General features: G+C 48.4%; 1 protein-coding gene across 1 annotated transcript in view; it reads left to right on the top strand.

Moving 5' to 3' along the window:
* PRPF6 (pre-mRNA processing factor 6) overlaps window positions 1-27,791 on the top strand; it is a 49,136-nt gene that overhangs the window by 5,114 nt on the left and 16,231 nt on the right. The window contains exons 4-11 of the mRNA XM_045443859.1: window positions 3,101-3,179; window positions 3,879-4,055; window positions 4,287-4,442; window positions 13,966-14,060; window positions 14,517-14,673; window positions 15,773-15,935; window positions 20,643-20,761; window positions 21,713-21,931. Coding sequence (XP_045299815.1) covers window positions 3,101-3,179; window positions 3,879-4,055; window positions 4,287-4,442; window positions 13,966-14,060; window positions 14,517-14,673; window positions 15,773-15,935; window positions 20,643-20,761; window positions 21,713-21,931 — 1,165 coding nt within the window. The remainder of the gene's footprint in view (window positions 1-3,100; window positions 3,180-3,878; window positions 4,056-4,286; window positions 4,443-13,965; window positions 14,061-14,516; window positions 14,674-15,772; window positions 15,936-20,642; window positions 20,762-21,712; window positions 21,932-27,791) is intronic.

Genomic DNA, 27,791 nt, shown 5'->3' with positions numbered 1-27,791 from the left:
CTGAACTTTGGTTTAGCAAATCTGTTCATTGATGTTACTTCAGTCTCCATTTGATATGGCAGCTTTCTGAATTCCCCGACCTTGTTTCTGGGGAAATTAAAACAAAGCGAACACATAATCTTTTAAACCATAATAAGTTATATTGTTCTGTAAGTTTTTTTATGATTTGTAAAACAAATTTTAAAAATGAAACAAGTTACAAATAAGAAAGCTGTAATTTTTTTTTTACTACTGAAAGAATGTGTTTTCGTTATAGAATATTGGGACAGTGAGACCAAGTATAGATAAAAGGGTTATGTTTGGTCATAAGTCCAGAAAGTGATAGTTAACATTGCTTCTTACACATGCAATTTAGTAACTTCCCATGATGTGTGTAGAGTTTTTATTTTGGAAGGGCGAAATACAGTTGTTCAGGGCTTTTTGTAACGCTTGTTATTTGTTATTACATAGACGTGCGTTATTTTATATACATCTAGTTATTAAGTATATGTGGTTTTGCATATTAAAGAAGGTTGAATTTCAGTCTTCTAGAATTCACTTCAAAAACTGGGGGACATGGATACGTGTAGAAAGTCATCTCATTAAGTGGTTTTGGAAAAATGCTTGACTTTGAAAACTTCTGTTAGGAGTACTTTTTACGATACAAACCAGTGGGACAGTGCAGCCGACCGTGCCCTCGTGTAGTCTCAGCCCTGGCTACACAGCTGGTACATTTGCTTCTCCCACATCCGCTGGTGGTCTTTGCTGGGTCGTGTCAGGGTCAGTTTATCCTCTGCACTGGTGCAGCACCTTTATTGCCCCCAGCAGCATGAACCCCAAAGCTTTATTCCAATGACTACCTGACAGCCAGTCCATATCCGTATTTTCTTAAGAAAAAAAGTTTTTTAATGTTTATTCATTTACTTATTATTTTTAACATTTATTCATTTTCGAGAGTCAGAGGGAGAGCATGAGCAGGGGAGGGGGAGAGAGAGAGAGAGAGAGAGAGAGAGAGAGAATCTGAAGCAGGCTGCAGGCTCTGAGCTGTTTGTTAGCACAGAGCCCGATGCAGGGCTCAAACCCACAAATTGCGAGACCATTACCTGAGCTAAAGTCAGATGCTCAACCGACTGAGCCACCCAGGCGCCCCAATGTTTATTTATTTATTTATTTATTTTTTAAATTTTTTTTTTTAACGTTTATTTATTTTTGAGACAGAGAGAGACAGAGCATGAAGGGGGGAGGGGCAGAGAGAGAAGGAGACACAGAATCGGAAACAGGCTCCAGGCTCTGAGCCGTCAGCCCAGAGCCTGACGCGGGGCTCGAACTCACGGACCGCAAGATCGTGACCTGAGCTGAAGTCGGACACTTAACCGACTGCGCCACCCAGGCGCCCCTATTTATTTTTGATAGAGACAGAGTGTGAGCAGGGGAGGGGCAGAGAGAGGGAGAGACACAGAATCCGAAGCAGGCTCCAGGCTCCAAGCTGTCGGCAAGCACAGAGCCTGACTCGGGGCTCAAACTCAACAACCGTGAGATCTTGAGCTGAGCTGAAGTCGGACGCTTAACTAACTGAGCCATCCAGGCACCCGCATATTTTTCTGCTGGTCTCCAGAACATAGTAGAACTGCTCTTTTCCAAACCAAGATACAATCAAAACCACTCCTCGTTTCCTGTCTCTTAAGTCTGTCCCCTTACCCTGCCTTTTTAAAGTTTTTGTGCCATTGGCTTTTTGAAGAGATCAGTTGTTTGCTGGCAGGGCGTGAGTTATGGAGTGGTTGCCCATCTCCTCGGGTGCCCTTAACCTGCTCACAGTATTCCCTGTGGAGTGGGAATTGGATCCTGAGGCTGCATTAAAATCAGGTAAAACGAGTTTGACCAGAAAAGCTGATAGGGGCAGCTTCTCCCCTATGTGTGTTGCTTTTCATTAGGAGCCATGAGGACTAACTGTCTCCAGCTTCTGGGGAGGTGCTGGTCTTTTCCAATCGCGTCATTTGTCATAACACATTCCCGTGCCTGCTGTTTTCCTCTTTACCTTATGAAGAAAACGTAAATCTCAATGTTAGGAAGTATTAGTTACATGGGTCACATTAACTCTTGTTTAACTTGGTTGATGCTTTGTTACAGTAACCCATAAATTTCTTCCCAGTGCCTAGACCTGGTCCTAAACCACCAGAACCCGGTAGCTCTCTGTCCCTGAAGGCCAGTTGCATGGATTGATGAGACAGCCCATTAGTTCTGGCACATGGAGCAGAAGGCTGTCTTTAGAGGTGCACTGGCTGCTCGGAAGGGAGGGAAGCAGTGACAGGCTGAGAGTCAGGTGAGCAACTAGGACAGTGGTTCAGTTTTCACGGGATGGATCTACCTTTGGGATTTTGTAGAATTTTAAAGGTGTAAATGCACTCATATTCAAATGCAAGTATTTTTATCAGGGTAAGATAACCTGCCCCCTACCCCCCTTTTTTTTAAGTTTATTTATTTTGAGAGAGAGAGTGGGGAGAGAGCATGTACACTTGAACTCATGGGGGAGGGACAGTGAGAGAGAGAGAGAGAGAGAGAGAGAGAATCCTAAGCAGGCTTTGTGCTGTCAATGCAAAGCCTGATGTGGGGTCGGATCTCATGAACCACGCATGGGATCATGACCTGAGCTGAAATCAAGAGTTGGATGCTTAACCGAATCATCCAGGCACCCCAGCTTACTTTTATTTTAGTGAATTTCTGCCTGTTTTCATTTGGTAAATAATTGAGTCAATATAATTATGGATGTATCCATTGATACTTTAAAGTATATTTGATTGAGCTGCTGAGTGTGTGGAATTATTCTTTTGGTGACTTAATGAAGAATAATAAAATGATTTCGTTTCAGAATTGACGTCCAGTATTTCTCTTTTTTTGAGAGGGAGTGTGCATGTGTGAACGTGGGGGAAGGGGCAGAGGGAGAGGGAGAGAGAGAATCTTAATCAGACTCCATACCCAGCACAGAGCCTTATGCAGGCCTCAATCTCATGATCCTGGGATCATGACCTGAGCTGAAATCAAGAGTAGGATGCTTAACCAACTGAGCCACCCAGGTGCCCTGACGTCGAGTATTTCTAATGGATGCACACATTTTACTTTCTAGGGAGCAAAGAGAGAAAGAAGAAATTGAGAAGTACCGAATGGAACGGCCCAAAATCCAACAACAGTTCTCAGATCTGAAAGTAAGTGGATGGATGGCATGCACTTTCTCATGCATCTAAGTTACCCAGCAGAGAATGGGGTAGGATTGATGAGACTTTACTAACTTTGCTCTTTTTTAATTTTTTATCTTTTTAAATATTTACTTATTTATTTTGAAAGAGTGCGAGTGAGCATGAGCAGGCGAGGGGGAGAGAGTGGGGGAGAGAAAATCCTAAGCAGGCTCTGTGCTCAGTGAGGAGTCCGACACGGGGCTCCGTCCCACAACCATGGGATCGTGACCTGAGCCAAAATCGAGAGTTGAATGCTCAACTGACTGAGCCGCCCAGGTGCCCCAGCTTGCTCCTTATTGAATTCATGTGATAGCAGAAGGTCCCTGCTTTAGTGTTTAATTTTATGTATATGTGTGCAAAGAAAAAGTTCTTTCTCCCTCTGCTGAAAAAAATGGGACTTGTGAGCTTATTTTCTTAGTAACTTTAATTCTGTTTGTGCATAAGGTTCTCCACACAGTCCTCTGGGCTTTGACAGAACAATTTACATTTGAGTGAAGTGGAGTAGATCCAAGACATTGAATTTTCTGAGTGAAGTAGATAATTTCTGCATCAGAATTCTTTCTAAACCACGATGAGTTGGGGACCAGGGGTCAGGGAGAACATAGGTTTTCAGGTGCACATGAAAGTCTACCAGAGAATTCATGTTTCTCGGGGGTCGAATGTTTCCAGAGGAAGTTGGCAGAAGTCACAGAAGAAGAGTGGCTGAGCATTCCCGAGGTTGGTGATGCCAGAAACAAACGCCAGCGGAACCCGCGCTATGAGAAGCTGACTCCCGTTCCCGACAGTTTCTTCGCCAAACATTTACAGACTGGAGAGAACCATACTTCAGTGGATCCTCGACAAACTGTGAGCATCTGAAAAGAAGGCGACTAGGTCTTTAGCCTCATTAGAGAGATCAGTAGTGGGAGCCATGGGTGGTGTTAGAGTAAGTGCTTCTGTGGTTCAGAAGCTGAACTGTGGCTGAGTCTGTATAGCTGCATGTATATCAGGCTACCCTGGAAAGATTTCAGAGTGATGGGATTCTTGCGCATGAAAATGCAACCCAGTGTTTTTTGTCCTCTCCCCCTCCTCCCCCAGCAATTTGGAGGTCTTAACACACCCTATCCAGGTGGACTGAACACCCCATACCCAGGTGGAATGACACCTGGATTGATGACACCTGGCACAGGTGAGCTGGACATGAGGAAGATCGGCCAAGCGAGGAATACTTTGATGGACATGAGGCTGAGCCAGGTGAGTCTGTGTTGCGTGGCGTCTTCCTACGATGTAGAAATTGCTTTCTGGTGATCAAACTAACATATGTTAGTGAAAAGTGCATATTTTGAAGTGCTTTGTCACAGGATGCGCAGACCTGTGACGAAGTAGTGTCCTGGCAGGACCCTGCGTCCAGGCGGCCTGTGCATCTGCCTACAGGGCATGCACAGGTGTGGTGCAGTCAGCGCCAGCGGCAGAGGCCGGGCCGCGCGGCGCTCCTGTTCCCTCTCGGGGAGCTGAGGGTGGTCGCAGGTGGCAGAGGGCTGCCTGACAGACTGAATGAAGGCACTCTGTCAAGCTGCGCGCTCTCTGTCAGTGCGGCTCGGTCCTTCCACCTTTATGCAGAAATTAAGTGCGGGTGTATATCCGCGGTGGAATATCACTCAGCCATACTAAAGAGGGAGAGCTGGTCATTTACAGCAACGTGGGTAGGCTCAGAAGATACTATGCTAAAAGAAGTAAGTCAGACAGAAAAGGACAAATACCAGATGATCTCATTTATACGTGGAATTGAAAAAACAACCAACCAAAAAATAGACTCTTCAATACAGAGAACAAACTGGTGGTTGCCAGAGGGAGGAGGGAGGGTAGGTGAAATAGATAAATGGGGCTCAAGAGGTACAAACCTCCTATTGTAAAACAGGTCACCATGATGAAAAGTACAGCGTAGGGAATCGTCAGTAAAGTCGAGGTAGCGTTGTACGGTGGGTGACTGCATTGTGGTGAGCCCCGGGTGACGTATGGAGTTGTCGAATCAGCATTATACACCTGTTATACTTCGTATGGTAATTCTACTTCAATAAAAAAAAAAGTTAAATGTGCATATTTTCTGTCTGCGCTTGAGTAAATTTGTCAGTGCTCTAGAAAACCCAGGTGAGGTGCAAAAACCTTTCTAATTATGACATGCACATCGGAAACCATGAAGGGAGATATTTCCAATTTGATTACGTACCAATGATAAACTTTTGCATGATAGAAAGCACTGTAAATTCACAAGAATGCACAATGTGGGAAGAAGAATCCTCACGTGCTCGACTGCCTGTGTTGCATGTATGACCTTCCACGGTGTAGCCTCACACGGATGCACCTGCACATTCAACGTTTATTTATTTTTGGGACAGAGAGAGACAGAGCATGAACGGGGGAGGGGCGGAGAGAGAGGGAGACACAGAATCGGAAACAGGCTCCAGGCTCTGAGCCATCAGCCCAGAGCCCGACGCGGGGCTCGAACTCACGGACCGCGAGATCGTGACCTGGCTGAAGTCGGACGCTTAACCGACTGCGCCACCCAGGCGCCCCGCACCTGCACATTCTTAGGAGGCGTCCGGGCCTACACCCTCACACCACCAGTGGATGACGTGGGCTGTGCAGCGGGAGCTACTTGTGACTAGAAGTGGCAAAACAGTGTAGTGAACATCTCAACCGTGACTGTTTGATGCAGCGAGAAACTTTCAGGTTTTCAGGGAACTTTTACTGTACTTGAGCTTTTTCTGGTGAGCAAGTATTTTATAATACAAATCAGCTTACAAATCTAAAAAATTACACATTTTTATGTTCCTGGATGTGTACCTACTCTATACTTCATAAATTGGGAAGTAGTTCACTGTTTATGGGTATCGTGATTGAGTCTTTGAGGGACTTTGTGGGCTTTCATTATTATTATTATTTTTTTGCTGTTACAAACCACGCTTTGGTGAGCTTGTTTGTGTATCTTTAAAATGGACTTGTGGGTTTTTTTCACCTAAGTGCTAAGCCGTCTCTCCAGCACACGGCATTTGAGAGCCCACGGCAGAGGCAGAGCTTTTGTGACCAGAGGCTTGCTGCGCTGGCTGAGGGCGGGGCATGCATCGCCTCTGTGGTCACTGTCACCGACTGGGGAGGCAAACCCCCTGCGGCCAGCCAGCCTCCGTCTCGCTTCCATTCTTGCCGGTGGCGTGGCTGCATCTTCTCCTGCGCGTCTCCTGTCCCAGCAGTGCCGTCAGTGCTGCTTCTGGCGCCTGCTTTGTCCGTTTCCCTCTTGTCTCCACACTGCTCTGACGTAAATCGTCATTCCTGTTGTGTGCGTCTTCAGGAGTTGTTTCTCTTCTAGGGTTTTTTATGGAATACAGAATAATTTCTTAAAAATCCTTGATGGTAACTTTTTTGTGGTAAAATATATGTGATAACATTTACCATTTTAATGATTTTTCTTAATGTTTATTTTTGAAGGAGAGAGAGACAGAGTGAGCAGGGGAGGGGCAGAGAGAGAGGGAGGCACAGAATCCGAAGCAGGCTCCAGGCCCCGAGCCATCAGCACAGAGCCCGAGGTGGGACTCGAACCCACAAACTGTGAGATCATGACCTGAGCCGAAGTCGGACGCTTAACCGACGGAGCCCCCCAGGCGCCCCCGTACTTAAGTGTACAGACAGTGGTGTCGAGTGCGTTCATGTTGTTACGTGACTGTCACTGCCGCCCGACTCCAGAACTTCTTCGTCTTCCCAAACTGAAGCTCTGTCCGCATCGATGCTGATTTCCCAGTTTCCACCTCCAGCCCCTCTTAACTTCTTTTCTTTCTGTCTCTACGGATTTGACTCGACTCTTGCACCTACCCTCACGTGAGTGGCTTCGCACAGCATCTGTCCTCTTGTGACTGGCTTTATTTCCATTCGAGTGATGTTCTCAAGGCTCATCCCAACTGTGGCGTGTGTCGGTGCCTCTTTCCTTTTTCGAGCTGAAAAACACTCTGTCGTGTGTGTGTATCGGTCCCGCTTTGTCTGTTCTTTCGACAGACGCTTGGGTTGCTTCCACCTTTCGGCCATTGTGACTCGTGCTGCTGCGGACACGGGTGTGCAGGTAGCCGTTGGAGTCCCTGCTTCCGAGTTCCTTTGGGTGTGAACCCAGAAGTGGGTTGGTGGATCGTGTGGCGACTCTCTGTTTACTTCTTCGAGCAGCTCTGCCTAAGGGTTGCAGTTTCTCCCTATCCTGGACATTTGTTATTTTCGGAAATCCCGGTAGCAGCCGTCGCCGTCGTAGCAGGTGTGAAGGACTGTCTCGTCGCTGTGGTTTTCCCTTGTGTTTCTCTGATGAATGCTGAGGGTCTTTCCATGTGGAGAAATGTCTTTTCATGTCTTTTCCTTGGAGCAAAGTCTACTCAAGTCCTTTACTCATGTTTTTGGTGTTAGGGTTTTATTGACGCAAATGCAGCGTGCACATAAGCTGTCTGTTCCTTTTGTTGGCGGCACAGCCTGGCTTGAGATTGGTGAGTCTCATGGCCGGCGGGGCTGCGCTTTCCACAGCGGTTTTGTGGTTCCTGGAGGGACCCCGTGAGCGGTCTCTGCATCGTAAGATCTGCTGCACGTCAGCAACACTTCGGGCTCCTTGACATCGTGGACGAGGAACTTCCGGAAGCCACTGGGGAGCGTGTGCTTTGTTTTCTTGTTGCTCCCGTAACCGGTGCTGGCCATCGGGATCTGGCCCTTGAACCTTCTGTGCACTCTATTTTCCGTGCCTCTGGGTTTCTGCCAGTTGAGTTTAATTTGACACATGGGTCTGACTGGTGCTGGATGAACTTTTTGGTTCCCTTTCTGACAGTACCGTGCTTCACCTGAGGTCTGAAGGCGGCCACGATGCCGGGGAGTGACAGCACCGAGGACGAGCTGCCCGTTTTTTTTCAAGAGCAGTTTTAGATTCACACCAGAGTTGCGAGAAAAAGACAGATTTCCCGTATGCCCTCTGCCCCCACACGTGCGTAGCCTCTTCTATTGCCAGCATTCCCATCTGAGCGGGCCAGTCTTTCAAATTAATGAACCTACATTTACAAATCATCATCCAAACCTGTAGTTGGTATTAGGGTTCACTCTTGGTGTTGTGCATTTTATGGATTCGGACAAACGTATAATAACGTGTATCCACCATTGCATAGTCGACTCTTGAACAACGCAAGGGTTAGAGGCAGTGACTCCCTGCTCAATTGGAAATCCGTGTGTAACTTTTTACTCCCCAGAAACTTAACTGCTAAAGCCTATTGTTGACTGGAAGCCTTACTGATCACTAACTGTTGATTAACGCCTATTTTCTACATTGTATGTATCATGAACCGTATCCTCACAATAAAGGGAGCTCAAGAAAAAACATTATTTAGAAAGTCGTAAGAGAAAATACATTTACAGTATTATCCTGTATTGAAGAAAATCCATGTAGACCCATGTAGTTCAGCCATGTTGTTCAAGGGTCAGTTATTATATCACTAAAAAGAGGTTCACTGCCTTTTAAGAGATTTAAAAATTCCCCTGATAAGCTCTGCCAGCTCGTCCCTCCCTGCCTCTCCACCTCTAGCAATCACTGAACTTTTTACTGTCTTCATAGTTCTGCCTTTTCCAGATTGGAACCATTCAGGGCGTAGCTTTCTCAGATTGGCTTCTTTCAGTTAGTAACATGCATTTAAGTCTCTTCCATGTCCTTTCTGTTGTTTTTTTTTTAATTCACATTAGCTTAAAAACATTTTTTTGATGTTTTGTTTATTTTTGGGAGTGAGAGTACAAGCGGGGGAGGGGCAGAGGGAGGGGGACAGAAGATCTGAAGCGGGCTCTACGCTGACAGCAGCAAGCTTGATGTGGGGCTTGACTCATGTGAGGTCATGACCTGAGCCAATGTCGGGCATCGCACCAACTGAGCCACCAAGCCACCCAGGCACCCCTCACGTTAGCTTTAATTGTAATAAGATTTGGCATCTTTTTGCATGCTTAGTGGCTATTTCTTTTTAAAAAATGTTTTTAATTGAAGTGTAGCTGACACACAATGTTACATTAATTTCAAGTGTGCTTCTTTATGTCCTTTCATGGCTTCGCAGCTCATTTCTTTCTGTCACTGAGCACTGCTCGTTTTCTGGATCTATTTTATCCATCATCTACTGAAGGACATCTTGATTGCATCTAAGTTTTGGCAGTTTTTTTTGTTTTGTTTTGTTTTAATTTTTTTTTAACGTTTATTTTTGAGACAGGGAGAGACACAGCATGAACAGGGGAGGGTCAGAGAGAGGGAGACACAGAATCTGAAGCAGGCTCCAGGCTCTGAGCTGTCAGCACAGAGCCCGACGCGGGGCTAGAACTCACGGACCGCGAGATCATGACCTGAGCCGAAGTCGGACGCTTAACCGACTGAGCCACCCAGGCGCCCCAGTTTTGGCAGTTTTGAATAAAGCTGCTGTAAACGTTCGTGTGCAGTTTTGTGTGTGTGTACGTGTAATTTTTTAACTCTGGGTAAATACCAAAAAGTGTGACTATTGGATTATATGGTAAGAATATGTTTAGTTTTGTAAGAGACCAACGAACTGTCTCCCAAAGTGGCTGCACCGTTTGGCATGCCCGCCGGCAACGAATGAGAGCTCCCGCCGCCCCACACCCTCACCGGCGTGTGGTGTCAGTGTTCTGGAAATGGCTCGTTCTAAGAGGTGTGTAGTGGTATCTTGTTTTCATTTGCATTTTTCTCTGGTGACATATGATGTGGAGCATCTTTTCATATTTATATTTGTCATCTGTATATCTTTGGTGAAGGGTCTGTTAGGGTCTTTGGCCCAGTTTTTAATTGGATTCTTTTCAGATTATTGAGTTTCAATTGTTCTTTCTATGTTTTGGATACACATCCTTTATCAGATTTGTCTTTTTGAGTATTTGTTCCCAGTCTGCGGCTTGTTTTTTTATTCCCTTGACAATGCCTTTTTATTAAATTTATTTATTTTTTTTTTTTTTTTAATTTTTTTTTTTTTTTTTTTTTTTTTTCAACGTTTATTTATTTTTGGGACAGAGAGAGACAGAGCATGAACGGGGGAGGGGCAGAGAGAGAGGGAGACAGAATCGGAAACAGGCTCCAGGCTCTGAGCCATCAGCCCAGAGCCCGACGCGGGGCTCGAACTCACGGACCGCGAGATCGTGACCTGGCTGAAGTCGGACGCTCAACCGACTGCGCCACCCAGGCGCCCCTTAAATTTATTTTTAAAATTTACATCCAGGGGCGCCTGGGTGGCGCAGTCGGTTAAGCGTCCGACTTCAGCCAGGTCACGATCTCACGGTCTGTGAGTTCGAGCCCCGCGTCGGGCTCTGGGCTGATGGCTCAGAGCCTGGAGCCTGTTTCCGATTCTGTGTCTCCCTCTCTCTCTGCCCCTCCCCCGTTCATGCTCTGTTTCTCTCTGTCCCAAAAATAAATAAACGTTGGAAAAAAAAAAATAAAAAAAAATAAAATTTACATCCAAGTTAGCATCTAGTGCAACAGTGATTTCAGGAGTAGATTCCTTAGTGCCCCTGACCCATTTAGCCCATCCCCCCTCCCTCCCCCCCCCCCCCCCCCAGTAACCCTCAGTTTGTTCTCCATATTTGTGAGTCTCTTCTGTTTTGTCCCCCTCCCTGTTTCTATATTATTTTTGTTTCCCTCCCTTATGTTCATCTGTTTTTTCTCTTAAAGTCCTCATGTGAGTGAAGTCATATGATTTTTGTCTTTCTCTGACTGATTTCGCTTAGCATAATCCCCTCCAGTTCCATCCACGTAGTTGCAAATGGCAAGATTTCATTCTTTTTGATTGCCGAGTAATACTCCATTGCATGTATACACCATGTCTTTATCCATTCATCCATTGATGGACATTTGGGCTCTTTCCATACTTGGGCTGTTGTCGATAGTGCTGCTATAAACATTAGGGTGCATTGTCCCGTCAAAATAGCACAGCTGTATCCCTTGGATAAATACCTAGTAGTGCGATTGCTGGGTCGTAGGGTAGTTCTGTTTTTTATTTTTTGAGGAACCGCCACACTGTTTTCCAGAGTGGCTGCACCAGCTTGCATTCCCACCAGCAGTGCAAGAGAGATCCCCTTTCTCCGCATCCTCACCAACATCTGTTGTTACCTGAGTTGTTAATGTTAGTCATTCTGACAGGGGTGAGGTGGTATCTCATTACGGTTTTGATTTGTATTTCCCTGATGATAAATGACGTTGAGCATCTTCTCATGTGTCTGTTGGCCATCTGGATGTCTTCTTTGGAGAAGTGTCTGTTCATGTCTTTTGCCCATTTCTCCACTGGATTATTTGTGTTTTGGGTGTTGAGTTTGATAAGTTCTTTATAGATTTTGGATACTAACTCTTTATCTGATATGTCGTTTGCAAATATCTTCTCCCATTCTGTCAGTTGCCTTTTAGTTTTGCTGATTGTTTCCTTCCCTGTGCAGAAGCTTTTTATCTTGATGAGGTCCCAGTAGTTCATTTTTGCTTTTGTTTCCCTTGCCTCCGGAGACGTGTTGAGTAAGAAGTTGCTGCAGCCAAGGTCAAAGAGGTTTTTGCCTGCTTTCTCCTCGAGGATTCTGATGGCTTCCTGTCTTACGTTTGGGTCTTTCATCCATTTTGAGTTTATTTTTGTGTCTGGTGTAAGAAAGCGGTCCAGATTCATTCTTCTGCATGTCGCCGTCCAGTTTTCCCAGCCCCACTTGCCGAAGAGACTGTATTCCATGGGATATTCTTTCCTGCTTTGTCAAAGATCAGTTGGCCGTACGTTTGTGGATCCATTTCTGGGTTCTCTATTCTGTTCCATTGGTCTGAGTGTCTGTTTTTGTGCCAGACAATGCCTTTCACAGACAGAAATTTTTTTTTTTTTAATTTTTTTTTTTTTAAATTTTTTTTTTCAACGTTTATTTATTTTTGGGACAGAGAGAGACAGAGCATGAACGGGGGAGGGGCAGAGAGAGAGGGAGACACAGAATCGGAAACAGGCTCCAGGCTCTGAGCCATCAGCCCAGAGCCTGATGCGGGGCTCGAACTCACGGACCGCGAGATCGTGACCTGGCTGAAGTAGGACGCTTAACCGACTGCGCCACCCAGGCGCCCCGAGACAGAAATTTTTTAATATAAGGAAGTCTAATTTATCAGTTATTTCATGGATGGTGCCTTTGGTGTGGTGTCTAAAAAGTCCTCACCAAGCCCCAGATCATCTACATCTTCTCCTATGCTAGCATGTAAGAGTTTTATAGTTTCGTGTTTTATATTTAGGTTTGTATTCCATTTTGAACTAATTTTTGTGAGGGGTATAGAGTCTGTGTCTAGATTCATTTCTTTCCAGTGGGGTTAGTGCCGTTTGTTGAGGAGACTGTTCTTGCTCCGTTGTGTTGCCTTTGCTCCTCTGTCAAAGATGAGTTGACTGTATTTCTGGGCTCTGTGCTCGCCCCCCACCCCCGCCCCAAAGTAAGCTCCACGCCCGACATGTGGCTTGAACTCAACAACCCTGAGATCAAGAGTCCCATGCTTTACAGACTGAACTAGCCCCCTGGGCCCTGTTCTCTACCACTGATCCATTTGTCCATGTTTTCGACAGTACACACTGTCTTGGTTACTGTGGCTTTGCAGTGAGTCTGAAAGTTGGGTAGTATCAGCCCTCTGACCTCTTCCTTCTGCTTCAATATTGTGTCGGCCACTGCAGGCCTTTGTCTTTCTACATAAGCATTAGAATCAATGTGTTGATACCCATGGAATAACTGGTTGGGATTTTGATTGGGATTGTATTGAATCTATAGATCAAGGTGGGAAGAACTGATATCTTAATGATATTGTCTTTTTTTCAGGAACATGGACAGTAGATGATACTTTTTTGTTTTGTTTTTTTAGAATTAAAAAAATTATTTTTAGCATTTTTTTTTTTTTTTGAGAGAGAGAGAGAGAGGGCACAAGCGAGTGAGGGGCAGAGAGAAAGAGAAAGAGAGAGAAAGAGAGAGAAGTGGGGCTCACCTGAAGCGAGGCTCGTGCTCACCCCAAGCAGGGCTCAAGCTCAGGAACCATGAGAGCCAAAGTCAGAAGCTTAATAGACTGAGCCACCCAGGCACCCGATACTTTGTTTTTAATTTCAGATTCCTTTTGTTCACTGCTGATATATGGGAAAGTGATTGACTTTTGTATGCAACCTTGTATCCTACACCCTTGCTATAATTGCTTATTAGGTCTGGGAATTTTTATGTTGATTCTTTGGATTTTCTACATACACAGTCATCTGCAAACAGAGCCTTATCTTTTCCATTCCAGTCTAGACCACTTTCCTCTTTCTCTTGTCTTGCTGAATTCACTTAGGACCCTCTGTCCACATTTCTTTTTTGTTGTTGTTGTTGTTGTTACTGTTTATCATGGTAATTTTAAGGTTCACAGAGAGAATTGTATAATGAACTGCTATTTGCTAATTTAAAGAAAGTTATTGAAATAATCTTTTTACTTTATAATTTCTAGGTTTTACTCATTCATAGGTGGACCTTATGTTTAGCTAGGTTTTTTCCCCCTGGGGCTTTTATGATTTTTTTTTTTATATAACTCTGTTTTATATATATGTGTGTGTGTGATCATCACAAACTGTTGTTTTGAGTTAGTGTTGTTTTTCTACCTTTATAGTGTCCGTATTCACTGGTGGTCAGGATTGTGGGAGGGGTCCTGGGGCTTCTGGGTACTTTGTTTTGGCGTCTTTGACTCCCCTCCAGTTCCTGTTTGACTTGTCCTGCCTTGCAGGTGTCTGACTCAGTGAGTGGGCAGACTGTGGTTGACCCCAAAGGCTATCTGACGGATTTAAACTCCATGATTCCAACCCACGGAGGGGACATCAAGTGAGTGCTCTGTGGAACTGGTGGGAAGGAGTGGGACTCAGGTTGCCTAGAGTGTTTTAGATTTTATTTGAAAAGTATGCAGCCAAAATAGGACGTGGACATTCTAAAAAACGTGTGGTGAAATAGGTTGATTTTTATCTGTACGGTTAAATATGTTGTGGATATGAAATACGTTACAAATCATATTCAAAATTGGTGGGCATGCTGAACTAGAAGGCACCTTGCTAACTGTGTCCCTCACGAGGACCCTCAAGCTCAGTGCCTGCCTGGCGCCTGGAGAGGTCTTACAGCCTGTTTGCACGGGTGCTCCGCAGCCGTCTCAGAAGGGTGCTGGTCGGCGCTTTGAGCGGGTTTTGCCCCTCGGGACATCAGATTTGACAGTTCCTGCACTGGCGTCTTCGTTCTGGGCCTGGGCATCCCCTCGGCCTGACCCTGTGTGCCTTCTGACCCTTGCAGTGACATCAAGAAGGCACGGCTGCTCCTCAAGTCTGTGCGGGAGACAAACCCTCACCACCCACCAGCCTGGATTGCATCCGCCCGCCTGGAAGAAGTCACCGGGAAGCTGCAAGTAGCACGAAACCTCATTATGAAGGGGACGGAGATGTGCCCCAAGGTAAGGCTCGGGTTAGGGTTTTCCTGGAAGGCTGCACGATGCCAGCCGCGGAGGGACCCTGGGTGTCTGTAGCACGCGGGGCGTCTGGGAGAGGTAGACTTGAGGTAGAATGAACCTGCCTGCCTCTTGGTGTCGAGACTCCACACAGCTGGACAGGCCAGGGGGAGGAGGCAAAAAGTGTGAAAGGGCTTTTTCCTGCTTATTTTCACTTAGAGTTTAAGGCTCATCTATGGTTAGTTTAATGGCAGGATAACCTTAACCAGACAGCTAAATTGGTCAGCTTTTCCACCCCACCTAATATAAGAGACATAAAGATTAATTCTCACTCTTAGGAGACTATTCCAGTACTTTTTTGAGAGGTGGGGAGACTAGACAAGCTTTAAAAAGTCCTTTGAGGGGCGCCTGGGTCGCGCAGTCGGTTAAGCGTCCGACTTCAGCCAGGTCACGATCTCGTGGTCCGGGAGTTCGAGCCCCGCGTCAGGCTCTGGGCTGATGGCTCGGAGCCTGGAGCCTGTTTCCTTCTGTGTCTCCCTCTCTCTTTGCCCCTCCCCCGTTCATGCTCTGTCTCTCTCTGTCCCAAAAAATAAATAAACGTTGAAAAAAAAATAATTAAAAAAATAAAAAAAAAAAATAAAAAAAATAAGTCCTTTGAGACCCTCTAACGCACCATACATTTATTGTGCAGATGGGGTGCCCTTGGCAGTGAAAGATACCCTCTCTGAACCCTTAACACAGGACATCAGGCATAAATTAGAACTTCCCAGGCAATCCCACAGCCACATGCTGATACGTCTCCATTTTGTCTGTCGATTGACTCATCATCCCAAAGGGCAGGCTGTTCGTCTCTCGTAGTGTTGTGTGTTTCCCCGACTTGGACACAGAGGTGCTGTAGTGACATTCCCAGGCGTTGGCATTACGGGGCCCCCGGTGCAGGCGTGTTTGAGACCAAGCTCACGGACTTAGGTTTGATTGTAAAACCTGGGGCCATGGGTCTGATGAGCCCAGCCCCTCCTGTTCCTGAGGCTTTCGGGGTCGCCTGCTGCTCTGCCTCAGCTTACTGCCTGCACGGACACTTCTGTTGTTTTGTTTTGCCTCACAGAGTGAAGATGTCTGGCTAGAAGCAGCCAGGCTGCAGCCTGGGGACACAGCCAAAGCTGTGGTGGCCCAAGCTGTCCGTCACCTCCCTCAGTCTGTCAGGATTTACATCAGAGCAGCGGAGCTGGAAACAGACATTCGCGCCAAGAAGCGGGTTCTTCGCAAAGGTGAGCCTCCCTGGGGCTGCCGTCACCAGCGGATGCATCTGGGGCTGTGACCCACGTGCGGCGGGCGCCACCTTCTCCACTCCTGGTGCCCGTGTTCTCCCTCGGAAAGCAGACTCTTCACTGCTTTGCTCAGGCTTTTGGTGGAAACGGGTAGGGAATGGGTGATGTTTTCAGGCCTTTTTCTGGGCTGGGTTGCCTCTGCTCTTGGACCCTCTTGGATCGGGGGGTAGTTTCCACTCTGGATGAGGCACTCGGGTTTATATCCCACACCTGCCTTTTCCCGTTGTGGGACCTCGAGCACGGTAAGCAGTCACGCTGTGGCCCAGGTTTTCCCATCTGTAAGAACAGTGCTCATCCGGAACCTGCTTCTTGGGGCTTGATGTGGTGGTGTCTGTGGGGGGCAAGCCGGGCCAGCCCAGGGCAGGCTTTGGGGTGCCCGTCTTCTCCGCTGTCAGGAGCCTGACGCTGTGGCAGGTAGCATGTCATGGTTTTAAGGCTGGACCAACTGGGTGGTCAGAGCAGAGCTGTGTGTTAATGGGGTCCTTCCCGTCTCCTGAAACCCTTGCTGGGTCACGGGATAGCACCTGTCTTCTCGCCTGGTGCTTCAAGCAGGGTGGCATGTGCCATCGGCTCCTGTCACGGTGAATGGTTTGTATGGCGAGGAGGCTGTCCCCACCCAGGAGTCACTGCCCAGATGGAGCCTGTGTGGTGAACTGTCGTTGTTGCAGAGCTCGCGTTAAGAGCAGCGTTTCTCCCTGCACAGCCTGTGAAGTGGATGCTGCTTCTGGTCTCTGTTCCAGAGCAGATGCGCATGAGAGGGCTGGTCCGGAGTAAACCTGTGTCAGTGGCATAGCTCTACTTGAATTGGTGGTGTGGGGAAAACGAGGTATGTTTTGTAGAATTGAGGGCAGTGTTCGGTGAGAGGTTCCCAGCTCTTGTTTTTAAGGTGGGTGTTTGAATGAGATGTTCAGAGGTGTGTGACCTCAGGCCATGCGAGTGTTCTCACACGGTTTCTGACTGTTGGTTCTCTGTGTTTGATTGAGGCCGGGCAGAGTCCCCCTTGTGCCTGTGTGTGTTCATGCGTGTTTTCCTCTCTTGGGTCTGGTTCTTGATTGCAGCCCTACGACCCGTTAAGTGCTCGGCCAGTCTTTTAAAACGAGGCCAGGAGCAGAAAGTTAGCACCTGTCTTGGTTTATAGAAATCAGCTTGTCTTCTTTTAGCCAGAAAATTAGTTCTTTAATGACAAACATATTGAACTGTGGGTAATTAGCGTTATTTATTTAGGAAAGCTCTACTGAATCTCGCCTGCCACAACTCATGATGAATGGTCAAAATGTCTTTGTGGCCACTCCTTTTTCACCACCACATTACCTGGATTCATTTCCATCTGGCTTCAGATTTGGAGAGGGGAGCGGGCATGGAGGTGGGGCCTGCAGAGCAGTGTTGACTGATGGCTTTTCCAAGCTGTGCTGGATCTCTGGAGCAACGGCTCTCCTGCCTCTGCTTCTCTCAGAGAGCTGTGCTAAGGTAGAAAGAACATGGAGTCCCCAAGCTGGCCTCTGCCCCTAATCCCTGCTCTTGGTCCTGGCCTGCCCCTGGCCTCAGAGTATTTCCAAGAACAGCATTCTTTTTTCAGATGCCTGGGGCAGAGCTGGGTGCTGCTTCAGTTAGCTCTTGGTGAGAATCAAGGTGACAGCTACTTCCATCAGTGACTTAGGACACCTCTCCAGCCCTTAGTTGCTGGCATGGGAGCTCTGGGTCTCAGTTGAATGCAGCTGACCTCTTAGTCCGGTTGTTGGGAGGATTTGAACTTGGAATGCTAGTCTGACACCTGAGTGACCTTGAGCGTGGTATTAGACCTTTGAGCTGGTGTCCTTGTCTGTATAAGGGCAACATGTGGGCCTGAGGCTAGGCTATTGGCTGCCTCCTGTCAACTCGGCTCACTATGATAGACGTGAAGGTCTATGTTACTCTGCGATTAATACAGTCATAAAAGTGGAGTTATTTTACCCTGAAACCGTATATTTTGGTGCATAAGTCATGGCAGCCTCCAGTGGCCGTCACTGTCGGGTCACTGTGAGCAGAGGGATAGCACCTGAGTGTCCTCCCTGCAGGGCCACGGCTGGAGATCATGTTGGCCTCTGTGTGATCCCATCTTCTGCTTGCGGCCATGTCTATTCCAGACTGCTCTTTTCCTACCTAGGCTGCCCCTTGTATACCGGCTGGCTGCAGCCTCTCAACATGGTAGCTGGCCTCTGGGAAGAGCTCTGGCAAGAGCCGAACCGGCCAGCAACAGCTGGCTTTAGCTTTAGTGCTCCAGGCTGCTGACGAGACAGCGGTGGAGGAGTTCCCACTGTCTTCCCAAAAAGCGGACACACACCAGCCCTGGGCGTCGTACCCATCTCTTGGTGAAGGTAACGACCCTGTGAGTTCAGTCCCACTGGAAAGTTCCAGATGCTAGAGACTGAATGATGAAGTTTACTTCCACTGATCTGCAGTGTAATGCGGAGAAGGGAAGCAGGGGCAGAGTAGCTAACGTGTGCCTGCAGGGGTGTACTTGTGTGTCCTCGTGTTTCTGGCTGGTCACTTGGCTGGAGGATAGGACTTTCTTCCTCCACTGCTTGTGCCCTCTGCTAGCACCTTACCTGGTCAGGGTCCTTTCCTGGACTGGGGACTCAAACTGTGAACTCCTGAAGTGGCTAGGTCCTCAGCGGTCTTGCTTTCTTGGGCTGCCACGCTTCCGTTAACTAACTTTGGAAGTGGAAATCCTAAGCCAGGCCTTAGCACTCCCTGGGCTCTGGTCATGGGTTGTCCTTCCGCAGTACACAGTGCCACTCAGTCTCCCCTTGCGGGTGAGAGTTCCCCTCTCCAGCCAGGGCTGGTGCACTGGCCTCCGAGGGCTCGTCTTTCAGTGTGGTAGAGCTGTGGCTCTGAGGCCTCCTGCAGAGTTCACAGGTGGGAACCAAGCTTTCCCAGTGGGTTGTGACCTGTAGTCTGGGGAGCTGCTTGGATGTCACTGCTTCTTCCTAGACCTGTGCGTTTTGGCTGCGTGAGAAGCACCCGTGTAGGCGGTTGCATCCCATGATGTTGAGGCCTGTTGCTTCGGGGTGTTTCTCCCAGCCACATTCGAAATGCTCACTAGTGTCCCATTGTTCTGCTAGGCCTTTGCTGCAAATGATGGGGATGTGGTAAGGCCAAGGGATCCCGCAGTCTGAGCCCTTTGCTGCACGTTTTTCTCTGTGAAATCGGTTTCTTGAGTACGCGGTGGATGTGTGGTGCTGGAAGGGCTCTGGAGTCAGGGAAGGCACTTCCAACCCAGAGAGAACCAGTCCCTGCCGCTCCCAATGGAATGGGTCCAGGGTGTTGGCCCAATCCAGGGGCTGGCTAGGGAATGGTTCCGGGTGAGGAGACTCAGCTCAGCAGTGGGCATCGTCAGGCCACCCTTGGGAGGGATTCCGCGAGCTCCGAATGGCCCTCTGTGATCCCGCTCCGTGTCGCTGGTACGCAGCCCCGTGGATTGGGTGGGGGCGGCACGTCCCCTGAAGAGGAGGCCTGCCAATTGCTTCTGCTGGTGAGGGAGGCTCAGCTCCATTGGCAGGGAGGCCTGCCAATTCATCTGCTGGTGCCCCCAGAAGGCCCCAGTCTGTGCCCTGATTTCAGCGTTTATTTATTTTTGGGACAGAGAGAGACAGAGCATGAATGGGGGAGGGGCAGAGAGAGAGGGAGACACAGAATCGGAAACAGGCTCCAGGCTCTGAGCCATCAGCCCAGAGCCCGACGCGGGGCTCGAACTCACGGACCGCGAGATCGTGACCTGGCTGAAGTCGGACGCTTAACCGACTGCGCCACCCAGGCGCCCCTGTGCCCTGATTTCAGATGAAACCAGAGAGCTGCCTCAGAAGTGCTGTGCTTTCCTGGCTAGTGACCTGAGCTGTGCTGTTCTCCGTCAGCCCACCCCTGCCGGGGGCCTCCCGGAGGGCCTGGCCTCGCCCTCCCCTAGTACTCACGCTGCAGGGCTCTGTGTTGGTCTGCCTTCTGATTTGGACTTTTTGGTAAATTGTGTATGAAGAAAGGGTTCTGTTGCTTAAACAGAGGTTTGGAAGTTTCTGGACTGCACAAAGTTGTAGCCTCTTCTGGGAGTCCGTCCCCCTTCTCTGATGTCACTCCATATGCTGGCTGCCGTGGGCCACCAAAGGAGCCCACCTGCTGCAGAACCAGTCTGTCTGCGTCAGCGCACAGCGCTCCTCAGGGGCCAAGAAGGAGCCCACACCCAGCTGGCCCTCAGATGCACACCAGCCTGGGGAGATGTGTATCCCAGGGCCACTTCTCTTTTCTTTCCCCCGATTTCTGCACACTCACTCACGTGCAACCCGCCCGGCCAGCCCCTCACACGTGGGTGATTGCCTTCTTGTGGTTCTTAACATTGGTTTTCAGGCCTGGGTGGGAGCAGAGATGGCACACAGCTCCCTGTGCCTCCCTCAGTTGTCTGCTGTGTCCTGGCCTTGCTTGTGATTGAAGATGTTCTGCCCTGGGCTTGGCTGTATCTGCCCCAGACTCGAGAGGACCCACATAAAGGGCTGCTCCGCGATCCTGGCCACCAAGGGAGGGATCTTTTGGCCCTGCTGGTGGCAGCGCTCTTTGTGACACAAGCATCCTGCTTCTGTTTCTGCTTTTCTGTGACCTGATTTCTCGTCTGACCTTTCTCAGCCCTTGAACATGTTCCAAACTCGGTTCGCTTGTGGAAGGCGGCCGTTGAACTGGAAGAGCCTGAAGATGCCAGAATCATGCTCAGCCGAGCTGTGGAGTGCTGCCCCACCAGCGTGGAGGTGAGTCTGGCAGGCTCTGCCTGAGTCCAAGCGCAGCGTCTGGAAGTGGCATCAGCTGAGCTTCAGCTGTGATTGCTGGGGCCGTAAGGCAGGGTGAAGTCATACGAGGCCACCTCGTAACATGGCTGCTGGGCAGAATGGCCAGCCTGGCCGTGGTCACTCGTGCTCCTAATGGAAGTGCAGAATGGAATCTTAGCTCGCCTCTGGCCCCTACAGAGAATTCTGTTTTGAGCACTCTTTTGCAAGGGCCTGTCCTTCTCATTCAGCCCAGAGTTTGTAAATGGGACCTGCACAGTGGAGGGTGGTAGAAAATGCTAATGGCGTCTTTCTCTCGGCCCAGCATGAGAGGTTCGTTGCCTCAAACTGGTTGGGTTTCTTTAGTTTCAAACATTCTGGTTCACAGCATTCTGTGCAACGATTTTTAGTGTTGGTTTTATGATATCCAACATGTCCTTAATTATCCTAAGGGGTATTGTGAAATTCTCCAAGCAAAATTAATCTTCATTTATGTAAAAGTAAATAGAGCCCTACACATCTTTGGTGATGAAATGCTGCAGAATGAACAGCCAGGATGTGAGAACCCCAGAAGGCTGAACAGCCGGGTGTCCTTTGTGAAGTCCGCAGTCGCGTCCTGCTCATCTTCTGTGCCACACCTGGAATGAGTCTGGCACAGTGTGTGTACATTTAACTGGTGTTTGAAATGTTTGAGAATCTGTCAACTTCTCGTGTTCACCAGAGTCACTAAATAAGTCAGAAGCAGAACTGCACGGTTAATCAGATCAGGTGAAAAATGTTGCTGTATACGTTCACGGGCCCTGTTTAAAGGATCCTTGAGAGCTGTTAGAAAGAAGTTTGTGCAAGTGCTGCGGCCTGTGAAGGTTGGCTCAACGTTTGACCTGGCGGGTTGCACTGAATGCTGTCCTCTTGTTTGCTGGTGTTGTCTCCCCACAGCTCTGGCTTGCTCTGGCAAGGCTAGAGACCTATGAAAACGCCCGCAAGGTCTTAAATAAGGCCCGGGAGAACATCCCTACAGACCGGCACATCTGGATCACGGCTGCCAAGCTGGAGGAAGCCAATGGCAACACGCAGATGGTGGAGAAGATCATTGACCGAGCCATCACCTCGCTGCGGGCTAACGGTGTGGAGATCAACCGCGAACAATGGATCCAGGTGAGGTCAGCAGGTAGGACTCTCCTCCGTAAGCAGCTGTGTCTCGGTGTCTGCTTTAAACATGTACATTGGGGGGCGTCTAGGTGGCTCAGGTCATGATCTCATGGTTCGTGGGTTCGAGCCCCGCGTCGGGCTCTGTGCTGACAGCTTAGAGCCTGTATCGGATCCTCTGAACCCCTCTCTCTCTGCCCCTCCCCTGCTCTCTCTCTCTTTCAAAAATAAATAAACATTAAAAAAATAAATACAAATAAAAATGCATGTTGGGGGGGTGCCTGGGTGGCTTAGTCAGTCAAACCAAGGCCTGACTCTTGGTTTCTGCTCAGGTCATGATCTCATGGTTCGTGAGTTCAAGCCCTGCCTCGGGCTCTGTGGTGAAAGTGTGGAGCCTGTTTGGGATTTTCTCTCTCTCTCTCTCTCTCTCTCTCTCTCTCTCTCTCTCTCTCCCCCCCCCCCACCTTGCCCCTCTCCCGCTTGCATGTGCTTTTTCTCTCTCTCAAAATAAATAAATAAATAAACTTAAAAAAAAAAAAACCACGTTGGAGTCTCTCATAGGGTAGGGGCTGGTGGATGCTAACTGAGGGTCGTCACGCTGGCAGGAAAGCAGGCATGTGTGGCTTTTCCTTAGTTTTTGTAGAGTTGACACCCTGAGGACACCTGTGGGTTGGATACTCTGAAGAACTTTCTGCACCCAGACACTAGTGAACGGTACCACTTTTCGAGGAGAAATAACACGATCTAAAGAGAACGGTAGGCCTGGGGCTGGTGAAGTCTCTGAAGATCTTCTGGCCCAGCTTCCAGGATGGGTGACCTCTCCTGCCTTCCACTTTCACCACGTGAGCTCTGTGGGCGAGGACGCCCCGTCTCCTGGGGGCCCTGCCTGTGGTGGAGTCGGCCTGGGGCGGGGAGTGCTTCTTTACCACCATCTGCTCCCCACCAAGGGCCCTGTGCAGGCGGCCCTCTTGTTTCGCCTACTGCCCTTGGCATTAGAAGGTGGGAAGGTGGCCTCAGGCCTCCCGCCTCTTCCTTCTTGTGTTCCTGCTGCCACAGGTCTGCTGATAGCTCCAGTTGTCCGCCCGGGGGCCTCTCCCCTCCTGAGGAGGTGGCCCCAGGGATCCCCTCTTGATCAGTACCGCTGCCCTGTGTGGGTGTCATGCCATGTGGCCTCTCTGTGTTTGGGCATTTTTTTTTCTTTTTTTTTTAAATCCTGGCTGCAAGGTCTCACATGTCCCTCTAAAATTCAACCGTTGAGATTCAGCCCCTTTATTTCCTTGGTGTTTTTAGCCACGTTGTTACTTTTCGATGCCTCCTTCCTTTGTGGAGACCCATGGAGACCCACGTTTCCAACTTGTGTCTTCTTCCTTCTGCCTGAAGGGCTGTAACAGTTTCTTATGTAAATTCTTCCAGTTTTTACGTGTCTGGAAACTATTTGATCTGTTTTTGAAAGCTGTTTTCCCTTGGTATAGAATTTAGGTTGACAGTCTTGTTCCGCAGTACTTTCAAGATACAACTTTACTCTCTTCTCTTGTGTGTTATTTCCCATAAGGAATTTGTCATCTTTATCTTTGTTTCTTCATACATATTATCTTCTCTTTCTTTTTAAAACAATTAATGACTTAAATTTTTTTTTTTTTTTTTTAAATTTTTTTTTCAACGTTTATTTATTTTTGGGACAGAGAGAGACAGAGCATGAACGGGGGAGGGTCAGAGAGAGGGAGACACAGAATCGGAAACAGGCTCCAGGCTCTGAGCCATCAGCCCAGAGCCCGACGCGGGGCTCGAACTCACGGACCGCGAGATCGTGACCTGGCTGAAGTCGGACGCTTCACCGACTGCGCCACCCAGGCGCCCCAACTTAAATTTTTTTTTAACGTTTGTTTATTTTTGAGAGAGCGTGCGCGCGCACGTGAGTGGGGGAGGGGGAGGGACAGAGAGAGAGGGCGACCCAGAATCTGAAGCAGACTCCAGGCTCTGAACTCTCCTCACAGAGCCTGATGTGGGGCTCAAACTTAGAAGCTGTGACCTAAGCTGAAGTCGGATGCTTAACCGACTGAGCCATCCAGGTGCCCCTGTTGTAACTCTTACATTTAGATTTATGATCCATTTGAGTTCGTTTTTGGGTGTGGTGTGAAGGAAGGCTTTAACTTCATTCTCCGCGTGCATGGCCGGTGGTCATCGGTGTGAGAGTTTATTTCTGAACTCAGTCCTAGTCCTTGGACTGTATGTCTTTATGCCAGCACTGTGGTATTCGGATGGCTGTAGCTTTGTAGAAAGCTTTGAAATCAGGAAGTGACAAAGTGTCCTTTGTCGTCTACAAGATTATTTTAGGTGTGCTTGATTCTTTGTGTTTCCATATGAATTTTAGGATCAGCTTGTCAGTTCCTGCAAAAGAGAAACTTGGGGGGCGCCTGGGTGGCTCAGTCGGTTGAGCGTCCGACTTCGGCTCAGGTCATGATCTCGCGGTCCGTGAGTTCGAGCCCCGCGTCGGGCTCTGTGCTGACAGCTCGGAGCCTGGAGCCTGCTTCGGATTCTGTGTCTCCCTCTGTCTCTGCCCCTCCCCTGTTCATGCTCTGTCTCTCCCTCTCTCAAAAATAAATAAAAACATTAAAAAAATTTTTTAAAACAATAAAAGAAACTTGGACCAGCTGGGATTTTGATAGAGATGTCATGGGACCTGCAGATTGCCTTGGGGACTGTTGGCGTCCTGACAGTATTAAGTCTTCTGATCCATGAACATGGGGTGTCTTTCCATTGATTTAGGTCTTCAGCTTTTTCAGCAATGTCAGTGTACTAGTATTGCACTTCTTTTGTTTTATTCCAAATATGTTGTTATTTTTGATGCTGTTGTAAGTGGAATTTTCGTGTCATTTTCAGGTGGTTCATTATTTGTGTATAGAAATACAGCAGACTTCTGAATATTGAGCTTGTGTGACCTTGCTGAAATCATTTATTCAATTGTAGTAGATTTAATGGGCTCTGTAGGGTTTTCGGTATGCTAGATCATGCCATCTGCTTATACAATTTTACTTCTTTTTTTTCCCCCCTTCTGGATACTTTTTATTTCTTGTCTAATTGCCCTGATTAGAACCTCTAGTGAAATGTTGACTAGAGGTGGGGAGAACCAACATCTTTGTCTTCCTCCTGATCTTAGGGCGAAGTATCTAGGTTTTCCTGTTGAGTGTGGTGTTTGCTCTGTAGCTCATTGGCGCCTTAGTTATATTTTAAAGAACTTTTCTTCTTTTCTTTCCATTTCGTTTTGGATAACTTGTATGGCTTTGTCCTCAAAGTTTGTTCTTCTGTAACATCTGATCTGCTGTTTATCTCATCTAGGGGATTTTCCACTTCAGATCTTGTAGTTTTCATTTCTGTGAATTTAATTTTGGTCTTTTAAAAATGTCTCACATCTGTACAACCTTTTTTTTTTTTTTTTTTTTTTTTTTTTTTTTAAGAGAGAGTGTATATACGAGTGGAGGAGGGGCAGAGAGGGAGAGAGAGAATCCCAAGCAGGCTCCACATTCAGTGCAGAGCCCAGTGCAGGGCTTGATCATGATCTGAGCTGAAAGCAAGAGTTGGACGCTCAACCAACAGAGCCACCCAGACACCCTTGTGCTGGTATTTTGGACACACAGACTCAATATAACGACTGTTTTAGTGCCCTTGTCTCCTAACTCTGATGTCTTTGTCCATTTGGGATTAATTTTGATAGATTTGTTAATCCTCTCGTTACAAGTTGCATATTCTTGTTTCTTTGCGTGGCTGGTAATGTTCAACTTGTTGCCAGATACCGTGAATTTCCCCTTGCTGGGTGCTGGGCAGTTTTGCATTCCTGTACGTCCTCTAGGCTTTCCTGCTGGACCAGCTGGTGCTTTGGTCCTTTGGACCTTGCTTCAATGCTTTGCTAGGTTGGACCCCAGCAGTAGTGGGTTTGGGACAGTTCAGGGCTAATCCCCCTGTGGAGGTGAGACCTCTCAGTGACCTGTGTCTCTTGGGGGTTTCCCGTCTGGCCATGGAAAGAGGCACTGTTCCTAGCCCCATGTGAGCTCTGAGGAGTGCTCTAACCATCGTGGATGGTCCTTTTCAAACACTCATGCTTTGTTTGGTGCTCAGTGAAGATCCCCAGGTGGCTCTCTGCAGAGCACATCGCCAGGGTTGTCTCCCCACTGCATTTTTCTTCTCTTGTGCTTGATCCTGTGTACTGTATCCTTCTTCATCTTCTGGGGCTCAGCACCGCCTCCTCCAGCATTCCCACCTGGGTCCCCCTCCCTGTTCTGCGGCCTGGAAACTCTCCAGGCGGTGAGCTGGGCTAACATGGGGCTCCCCTTGACTGCTTCTGCGTCTCAGTCCTCACAGCCCTTTGTTACCCGTGTCCAGTGTCTTGACATCGGCTGCTTCACAGGTGTTGTCTGGATTTCTCGTTGTCTCCGGAGCGGGGGCAGGGGGGTTCCGGCTCAGTCAGCAGCTTCTCTGGTTCTCTGAGGGCTTTTTGGAGGCTGACTGTGCACCTGGCAGGCCTTACCTGCTCCAGCTCTCTGCCTTCTCGGTCTCCCTGGAGCCCTGTTTTGCACAGAGTAGGGGCGAGCGCCCTCTGCCCCCGGAAATGCCCACGCACGTCAATTACCATTCCCAACCCCCCTTTTGGGGCACACTGGCTTGGCCACAGTGAGTCCCGTTTCTTCTGCCAGCCTGTGTTTCCATCTTGTCAGGAAGGATTACTGCAGGAGGGGATGGTAGGTGTCCTGTCTCCTTGCTGGTTCTCAGACCAGCTTCCTGTAAACCCTCCATTAAGACACTGGTTTTGTGCAGAAAAATACACAGCACGAGCTAGAAGTTTTTAAAATTTTCCTCAAAATTTGGGGCACCTGGGTGGCTCAGTCAGTTAAGCATCAGACTCTTGATTTCAGCTCAGGTCATGATCTCACGGTTTGTGTGTTCGAGCCCCGTGTTGGGCTCTGTGCTGGCAGCTTGGAGCCTGCTTGGGGTCCTCTCTCTCCCGTCTGCCCCTCTGCCCCTCCCCTGCTCATGCTCTTTCTCTCTTTCTCTCTCAAAAATAAGTAAACATTTAAAATTAAGTAAAAAATAAGCTTTCCTCAAAATTTGTGTTTTGCTGCTGTTTGCTTCTATTTGAATGTGATGAAGGGATCTGAAAGCACACGAGTCTTGCCTGGTCTTTTTAAGGCTAGCACATAAAACGTGTCTTTGTGGTGTCCTGCAAAGAGTGCTACGGCTGAGGGGTTTTGCCCTCTGAGCAGTCACCATTGACTGAGCACCAGACTCTGCCGAATGGGTTTTCTCCTTGCCTTCTTACTTCCTACTTCCCATTCTTTGTGGAACCCAGTCCCGGCCCTGACCCCGGGCCCCGCTGGACACCTCAGGAGCCTCTGCGACAGGCCTGGCTCCACCAGCCATGCCCTCGAACCGTGTCTGCATGTACTCACATGTTTTTCCTTTCGTCCTGCTGGTGCCACTTCCCCTCCTTTGCTGGTTCTCCTTCTCTCCTCTATTTTTTTTTAAATTTATTTATTTATTTATTTATTTATTTTTAGACATTTTATTTATTTTTGAGACAGAGACAGAGCATGAACAGGGGAGGGTCAGCGAGAGGGAGACACAGAATCCGAAGCAGGCTCCAGGCTCTGAGCTGTCAGCACAGAGCCCGACGCGGGGCCCGAACTCACGGACCGCGAGACCATGACCTGAGCTGAAGTCGGCCGCTTAACCGACTGAGCCACCCGGGCGCCCCTCTCCTTCTCTCCTCTAAATCGCTTGGTGGTTTGGCCCTCAGCCCCCTTCTGAGACTTGTCTGTGCTTCTGTGAGGGTCTTGTCTCACCACATTGCCAAGCAAGAATGGCACTTACAGGACAG

This window comes from Leopardus geoffroyi, chromosome A3, assembly GCF_018350155.1.
Source record: "Leopardus geoffroyi isolate Oge1 chromosome A3, O.geoffroyi_Oge1_pat1.0, whole genome shotgun sequence".
In the NCBI taxonomy this organism is placed as follows: domain Eukaryota; kingdom Metazoa; phylum Chordata; class Mammalia; order Carnivora; family Felidae; genus Leopardus; species Leopardus geoffroyi.
This window is presented reverse-complemented; position numbering and strand designations above follow the sequence as displayed.